The 7,979-nt window shown below is 46.6% G+C and overlaps 1 protein-coding gene across 1 annotated transcript; it reads left to right on the top strand.

Annotated features, from left to right (window-relative positions):
• Positions 1-207: 207 nt before the first annotated feature.
• On the top strand, positions 208-7,749 carry CXCR2 (C-X-C motif chemokine receptor 2). Its single transcript, XM_025404499.1, has 3 exons — positions 208-280; positions 6,157-7,610; positions 7,698-7,749. Exon 2 carries the CDS (start codon positions 6,197-6,199, stop codon positions 7,262-7,264), a length of 1,068 nt encoding a protein of 355 aa, XP_025260284.1. The 5' UTR covers positions 208-280; positions 6,157-6,196; the 3' UTR covers positions 7,265-7,610; positions 7,698-7,749.
• Positions 7,750-7,979: the final 230 nt, after the last annotated feature.

The following is a 7,979-nucleotide window of genomic DNA, read 5'->3' on the forward strand; positions in this document are numbered from 1 at the left end:
ATCTGTAAAATGAAAAGACTAGCTAGAAAACCCCTCAGGTCCCTTCCCAATATAAACTCTACGAGTCCGTGAAATGACTATGGATCCAAGAGCTGACCTGGGAACTAATTATTCAAAGTTATCAGAATCACCCGCACCCTCAGGAGCTCCACCCCTGCACTGCATTGAGCAATCTAATCCACCACTCACTTCCTCCACTGTGTTCTCACCACCACCTCCCTTTCATAGGTTGCAGCTGCCCTCCTGGAGGTGTCCTACAGGTGAAAAGCCCAGCATCCTGGTAAGTCTTGGAACACCCACCCTTCCCAACAGCTAGAATGTTTCTGTTCTTTGTTTCCCTTGATACTCAGCCTACATTTATCCCAAGCATCTCTCCCCACCCTTGGTGGGCCCCTCACCCTCACCCCTTGGCCTCTTCATTTTCTCCCTTTGGGGACCCGATCCCCAAAGGGAGAACTTCTGTTCCTCCTCCCTCACAACCCTCTCCAACCGCTCAGGACCACTTGATGCCCACGCTCTTCCCTTGGCCTAGTGGCCTTCCAAGACTCAATCAGCCCTCCTGGCCTGGGCTAGGACTGGGTCTGAGGATGGGCCGAACACTGTTCACTTCCCACTTCCCTACACTAAATGCAAATATTTGTGGATTATATTTATAGAGAGAAAGAATACTGAAACTGTACTAAAATGACTGTTTTGTTGTTAAAAAGATTGCCTTAAATGTTTGAGATCTTGTAAATGTCTCTCATTCTATAGCATTTTCATGTAATAAATTAGAATTCATGCCATCATCTATGGAGTTTCCAAACTACCATGAGTCACTAAGGGGCTGGCATTTTCCCTAAGTCAAGAAAGCCCCCTTTTTTTTTTTTTTTTTTTTTTTTTTTTTTTTTTTTTTTTTTTTTTTTGAGACGGAGTCTCGCTGTGTCTCCCAGGCTGGAGTGCAGTGGCGTGATCTCGGCTCACTGCAAGCTCCGCCTCCCGGGTTCACGCCATTCTCCCGCCTCAGCCTCTCAAGTAGCTGAGACTACAGGCGCCCGCCACCACGCCCGGCTAGTTTTTTGTATTTTTAGTAGAGACGGGGTTTCACCATGTTAGCCAGGATAGTCTCGATCTCCTGACCTCGTGATCCACCCGCCTCGGCCTCCCAAAGTGCTGGGATTACAGGCTTGAGCCACCGCGCCCGGCCGAAAGCCCCCTTTTTATCCTGGAAAATATGACTGGGTGGCCAGCCGGACCCAGCCATTTCAAGGGTGTTTGGTTTATCATCCCTGCCAGAGCTGTTTCTTTCATTCTGGGCCTAAGAAATGGCAAAAGAAAACAATGCATAAAACATCAAAGAATGTGAGTGGACCATACACAGGTTGATTTAATTATATCTCAAGAACTTAACTTACAAATATGTTTAATAGATGAGGTGCACTTTTTTTAAGAAGAAGGGCTATAGACTGCAAATAATACAAGTGGAGCCCTTTACACCTCACTGGAACAGTGGTTTCACCACTTCTCCACCCTGTGATCGCAGGCTGGTTACTGAGCCTCCTGTTAGGTCAGCTGAACCTCCTTGTGTCTCAGTCTTCTAGAAACAGGACCTAATTGTATCTATTTGTAATGAGCCATGGAGATCATGTACCTGTGAGGCACAAAGCAGACCTCAGATGTGTCATCTCCTTCCCTTAGTTTGTCCCTCTGTCTGCCAAGTCATCCTCTGTAGAGATTGGTAAACTAAAAAACAACACCAACAGCGAACACCCCTCTCCCTGCCCTAGGAGCTGAAGGTCATTGGCCTGACCTGGTTCTCCTTGCTGAATTCTCTACCTTCTGTCCTGACTTACATGCTCTCCCTCTGGAACCTGCAGTTGACCCATAATGCCTGGGAGCATGGGCTCACCCATATACGTCCAGCCCACCCCCAGCACAGCTGAGCACTGGATTATCCACAGTGAGGATTTACCTGTGAAACATGCTCTGCCACTGCTGCCTGTGCCGACACGACAGTTTCTGCCGCAGCCCCAGTCCTGGCTTCTCACAGCCAATACTCATACATACAAGGCCCTGCTCTCTAAGAGCACAAGCTCTCTGCACCCAATATGCCCTGCATCTACTCTCAAAGATGGGTCTTCTCTTGGGTCATCTGTTCCCTTAAGAGCATCTGTAATCATCTGCTCTCAGAAGTGATCCACCCTTGACCTCGTGATTTCATTGGACATACCCTGGACCTCTGAGCAAACTTGCTCTCAACCATGGGACTGTGGTGCTGGTGACTTCTTTCAGGTCTTGCTGACTATACTGGTCCAGCAAGCTGTATTACCCGCCCTCTCAATACCTCCCCAGCCTTCCGGCCAGGCAGGGCCTCACCATCATCATCATGTCTCTCTAGGTTCATCAACTGATTGAATCTTCTCTATCAGTTGCCTTGGTATGCTGGGAAGGCAATGTATCTGGCCCCTAACTCTCAAAAGAGAAAGTAAAAACTTGTCAGGAAGGTGATGGCTAAGAATTCCGTCACTCTTGGGGGAAAAAGGGCATTATTTTCCCAGTTTTGCTTAATCTTCTTCCGCTTTCTTCTTTGCTACATATGATTGACAACAACAGAGACTTCCTTTCTGCTAAAGAGAAATCCTCCCTAGGACTTTTGTTGTTATTGTTGTAATATTTGCATTTGCTTTGCAAGGCTGTGCACCCTTTGATTAATCTTTTTGTTTTTAATTGAGACATAAGTCACATACCACAAAAGTCACCCATTTAAAGTTTTTAGCATATTCTACAACTATTGCCACTAATTCCAGAACACTTTTATCACTCAAAAGAAAAACTCTGTAGTCATTAACATTCCTCTCCCAACTCCCCTTGCCCCTGGAAACCACCAATCTACTTTCTGTCTCTACCAATTCTACCCATTTGCCTATTTTGGTCATTTCACATATATGGAATCACACAATAGGAAAACTTTCGTGTCTGCCTTTTTTCACCTAGACGAACATTTTCAAAGTTCATCCATGTTGTATTGTGTATCAGTACCTCATTCCTTCTCATGGCTGAATAATATTCCATTGTATATAATACAGTCATAGGTTGCTTAACAATGCGGATGCATTCTGAGAACTATGTCATGTGAACATCATAGAGTATATGATGTTATAGCCTACTACACACATGGGCTATACGGTAAAGCCTACTGCTCCTAGGCTACAAACCTATACAGCACGTTACTGTGCTAAATACTATAGGTAATTATAACACAATGGTAAGTATTTGTATATCTAAACATAGGAAAAGAACACTAAAAATACAATATTATAATCTTATGGGACCACTGTGGTATTTGTGATGTGTCATTGACCAAAAGTCTTCCAGTTGCTCATGACTTTTCCTCAATTTGTCTGTCCATTCATCAGTTGATGGATATTTGGTTTGTTTCCACTTTTTGAGCTTAATGATGACTGCTGCTATGAACATTAGCTTTCAATTCTCTTGGGTACATACCTAGGATGGGGTTTGCTGGTTCATGTGGTAACTCTATGTTTAACTTTTTTGAGCAACTGCTAAACTGTTTTCCAAAGCAGCTGCACCATCTTCCATTACCACCTGCAATATGGGAGAGTTCTGACTTTTCCACTTCCTCACCCACATTGTTCTTGGGCGTCTTTTTCTGAGTGTGCCCAGCCTGGTGAGTGTGAAGTGGGTCCTGGGACCTTTAACTTCCTGGTTTTTCTCTGACACTGGGTTCCATTTGGAGGTAGGTTATGGACTTGGACATGGTTGGTGGTGGGATAGTCATCCCTTACTCTAAGGCAATGGCCGGAGGGTGATCTGTTTTGTGGTTCAAAAAGAAGCTAATTAGGGAGCTGGATTGCTTTAGTTGACTTCTTCTTTGAGAAACTGGGATTTTTTGTTTGTTTGTTTGTTTTTGTTTTTGTTTTTTTGAGACGGAGTCTTGCTTTGTCGCCCAGGCTGGAGTGCAGTGGCACCATCTCGGCTCACTGCAAGCTCCGCCTCCTGGGTTCACGCCATTCTCCTGCCTCAGCCTCCTGAGTAGCTGGGACTACAGGCGCCCGCCACCATGCCCGGCTAATTTTTTGTATTTTTAGTAGAGACGGGGTTTCACCGTGTTAGCCAGGATGGTCTCGATCTCCTGACCTCGTGATCCGCCCGCCTCAGCCTCCCAAAGTGCTGGGATTACAGGCGTGAGCCACCGCACCCGGCATTTTTTTTTTTTTTTTTTTTTTTTTTGAGGCAGAGTCTCACTCTGTTGCCCAGGCTGGCGTGCAGTGATGTGATTTCGGCTCACTGCAACCTCCACCTCCTGGGTTCAAGTGATTCTTGTGCCTCAGCCTCCCAAGTAGTTGGGATTACAGGCGCACATCACCATACCTGGCTAATTTTTGTAATTTTAGTGGAGATAGCGTTTTACCATGTTAGCCAGGCTGGTCTCGAACTCCTGACCTCAAGTGATCCTGCCACCTTGGCTTCCCAAAGTGCTGGGATTGCAGGTGTGAGCCACCACACCCAGTCAGGATCATACTTTTGAATAGCTGCAGCCCACCCTCTACACCCAGGCTTCCCCAAAGCAGGATCTGTGCTGTCCTTGTGGCAAGGGCAGAGCCCGGGGAGTTAGACTAAATCTGAGAGGAACAGGGGAGTCAGGGCTGGATGGAGACAAACACATGCAGGACAGGAAGGGTCCCCAACAGGGCTGGAGAGCCACCAAGCAAGGGTAGTGCAACCCCTGTCTTCTCTGCTTCCTGCTGTCCCTCTCTCTTATTGGGGAGCAGACTGGCTGTGTCTGCTCATCCTGCATGGTGGCCATGGCTGCCCAGAGCTCCCTGAATAACCTGTTACGTTTCCACCCACAGGGAGAATCAGGCAGCCCGCTTGCTTATTATTTTTAATATACTTTTCCAAACTACACACACATTCCCAAAGCAGGCCTCCTTCTACCCAAAGGAGAAACGCTGGACCTTACTAATTAACTGAAGATTCTTCTAGCTCAAGCCTTCCAAAACTCCATGCCACAATTGTTCAAACCATTTTCCAGAGTACCTCTTTTAAAATAACTTTTAGAAAATTGAACAAAGGGATTCATGCCTCAGTTTTATAGTCAAACCATGATCTTTTCTGAGGGTACAGCCCATTTGGAGTGCCTGCTTAATCCCCTGATTAAAAACTGAATGGGGCTGAATGCAGTGGCTCATGCCTTTATTCCCAGCACTTTGGGAGACAGAGGAAGCAGAATTACTTGAGGTCAGGAGTTTAAGACCATCCTGAGAAACATAACAAGACCCCATCTCTAAAAAAAAAAAAAAAAAAGAATTGAGTGGCATCTCACATTTCTGAACATGAAACCCAGCCTTGCTAGCCAAAGATGCTCACCACTGCAGGATCCAGGCAGTATTGAGTGTTCTGTGGGGATTATCCAAAGAGAACTTTCTTTTTTTTTGGGAGGGGGTTATATATTTTATAATTTTTTTATTTTATTTGTTTTTATTACACTTTAAGTTCTAGGGTACACGTGTACAATGTGCAGGTTTGTTACATATGTATACCTGTGCCATATCTGCTATAAAGACACATGCACACGTATGTTTACTGTGGCACTATTCACAATAGCAAAGACTTGGAACCAACCCAAATGTCCATCAATGACAGACTGGATTAAGAAAATGTGGCCCATATACACCATGGAATACTATGCAGCCATAAAAAAGGATGAGTTCATGTCCTTTGTAGGGACATGGATGCAGCTGGGAACCATCATACTCAACAAACTATCACAAGAACAGAAAACCAAACACTGCATGTTCTCACTCATAGATGGGAATTGAACAATGAGAACACTTGAGACACAGGAAGGGGAACATCACACACCAGGGCCTGTCCAAAGAGAACTTTCTGCAAAGTTTTAGGTGATGGCAATGCTAAAAGAAATGCTAAGAATTTCTCTCTTATATTAAAGAGAACTATAGTCCTTTCATAAAATGTACCATTTATCACCAAATTTATCTCATAACCTAAGAGCTACTGATTACAAATTTGTAGGGAAAAATTACTTCAATGTAATACTCAAGCCAACACAAAGAATCCTATCCCAGTTTCTTGGGTGGATGTGCAAGAATCTGGGGAATTTATTGTGCAGTAACCTTCGTCTCTCTTCTATAGGTCAGGATTTAAGTTTACCTCAAAAACAGAAGATATTAACATGGAGAGTTTCAATTTTGAAGATCTCTGGACAGGTGAAGATTTTAGTAATTACAGTTACAGCTCTGACCTGCCCCCTTCTCTACCAGATGTCGCCCCATGTCGACCAGAATCCCTAGAAATCAACAAGTATTTTGTGGTCATTATCTATGCCCTGGTATTCCTGCTGAGCTTGCTGGGAAACTCCCTCGTGATGCTGGTCATCTTACACAGCAGGGTCGGCCGCTCCATCACTGATGTCTACCTACTGAACCTGGCCATGGCCGACCTACTGTTTGCCCTGACCTTGCCCATCTGGGCTGCCGCCAAGGTGAATGGCTGGATTTTTGGCACATTCCTGTGCAAAGTGGTCTCACTCCTGAAGGAAGTCAACTTCTATAGTGGCATCCTGCTACTGGCCTGCATCAGTGTGGACCGTTACCTGGCCATTGTCCATGCCACACGCACACTGATCCAGAAGCGCTACTTGGTCAAGTTCGTATGCCTCAGCATCTGGGGTCTGTCCTTGCTCCTGGCCCTGCCCGTCTTACTTTTCCGAAGGGCTGTCTACCCGCCCTATATTAGCCCAGTCTGCTATGAGGACATGGGCAACAATACAGCAAAATGGCGGATGGTGTTGCGGATCCTGCCCCAGACCTTTGGCTTCATCGTGCCGCTGCTGATCATGCTGTTCTGCTATGGATTCACCCTGCGCACGCTGTTTAAGGCCCACATGGGGCAGAAGCACCGGGCCATGCGGGTCATCTTTGCTGTCGTCCTCATCTTCCTACTTTGCTGGCTGCCCTACCACCTGGTCCTGCTGGCAGACACCCTCATGAGGACCCGGTTGATCAACGAGACCTGTCAGCGCCACAGTGACATCAACCAGGCCCTGGATGCCACCGAGATTCTGGGCATCTTTCACAGCTGCCTCAACCCCCTCATCTACGCCTTCATTGGCCAGAAGTTCCGCCATGGACTCCTCAAGATTCTAGCCACACATGGCTTGATCAGCAAGGACTCCCTGCCCAAAGACAGCAGGCCTTCCTTTGTTGGCTCTTCTTCAGGACACACTTCCACTACTCTCTGAGACGTCCTGCCTAAGTGCAGCCCCATGGGATTCCTCCCTTCTCTTCACAGTCACATTCCAAGCCTCATGTCCACTGGTTCTTCTTGGTCTCAGTGTCCGTGCAGCCCCCATTGTGGTCACAGGAAGCAGAGGAGGCCACGTTCTTACTAGTTTCTCTTGCATGGTTTAGAAAGCCTGCCCTGGTGCCTCACCCCTTGCCATAATTACTACGTCACTTGCTGGAGCTCTGTCCATCCCGCCCCTGAGCCCGTGGCACTCTGTGTTCTAAGAAGTGAAAATCTACCCTCCAGTGAGACAGCTCTGCATACTCATTAGGATGGCTAGTATCAGAAGAAACAAAATCAGGCTGGGCGCTGTGGCTCAGGCCTGTAATCCCAGCAATTTGGGAGGCTGAGTCGGGCAGATCACTTGAGGTCAGGGGTTCGAGGCCAGCCTGGCCAACACAGTGAAACCCTGTCTCTACTAAAAATACAAAAATAAAAAAATCAGCTGGGCATGGTGACAAATACCTGTAATCACAGCTACTTGGGAGGCTGAGGTGGGAGAATCGCTTGAACCCGGGAGGCAGAGGTTGCAGTGAGCTGAGATCGTGCCCATGCACTCCAGCCTGAGTGACCGAGTGAACTCTATCTCAGTCCATGAAGATGTAGAGGAGAAACTAGGACTCTTGAGCATTGAGGGCGGGAATGTAAAATGGTGTGGCCACTGTGGAAGA

This window comes from Theropithecus gelada, chromosome 12 (genome assembly GCF_003255815.1).
Source record: "Theropithecus gelada isolate Dixy chromosome 12, Tgel_1.0, whole genome shotgun sequence".
Taxonomy (NCBI): domain Eukaryota; kingdom Metazoa; phylum Chordata; class Mammalia; order Primates; family Cercopithecidae; genus Theropithecus; species Theropithecus gelada.

Coding starts and splice junctions, on each gene's coding strand:
- CXCR2 (XM_025404499.1), top strand. CDS start 6,197: ATGGAGAGTTTCAATTTTGAAGATCTCTGGACAGGTGAAGATTTTAGT.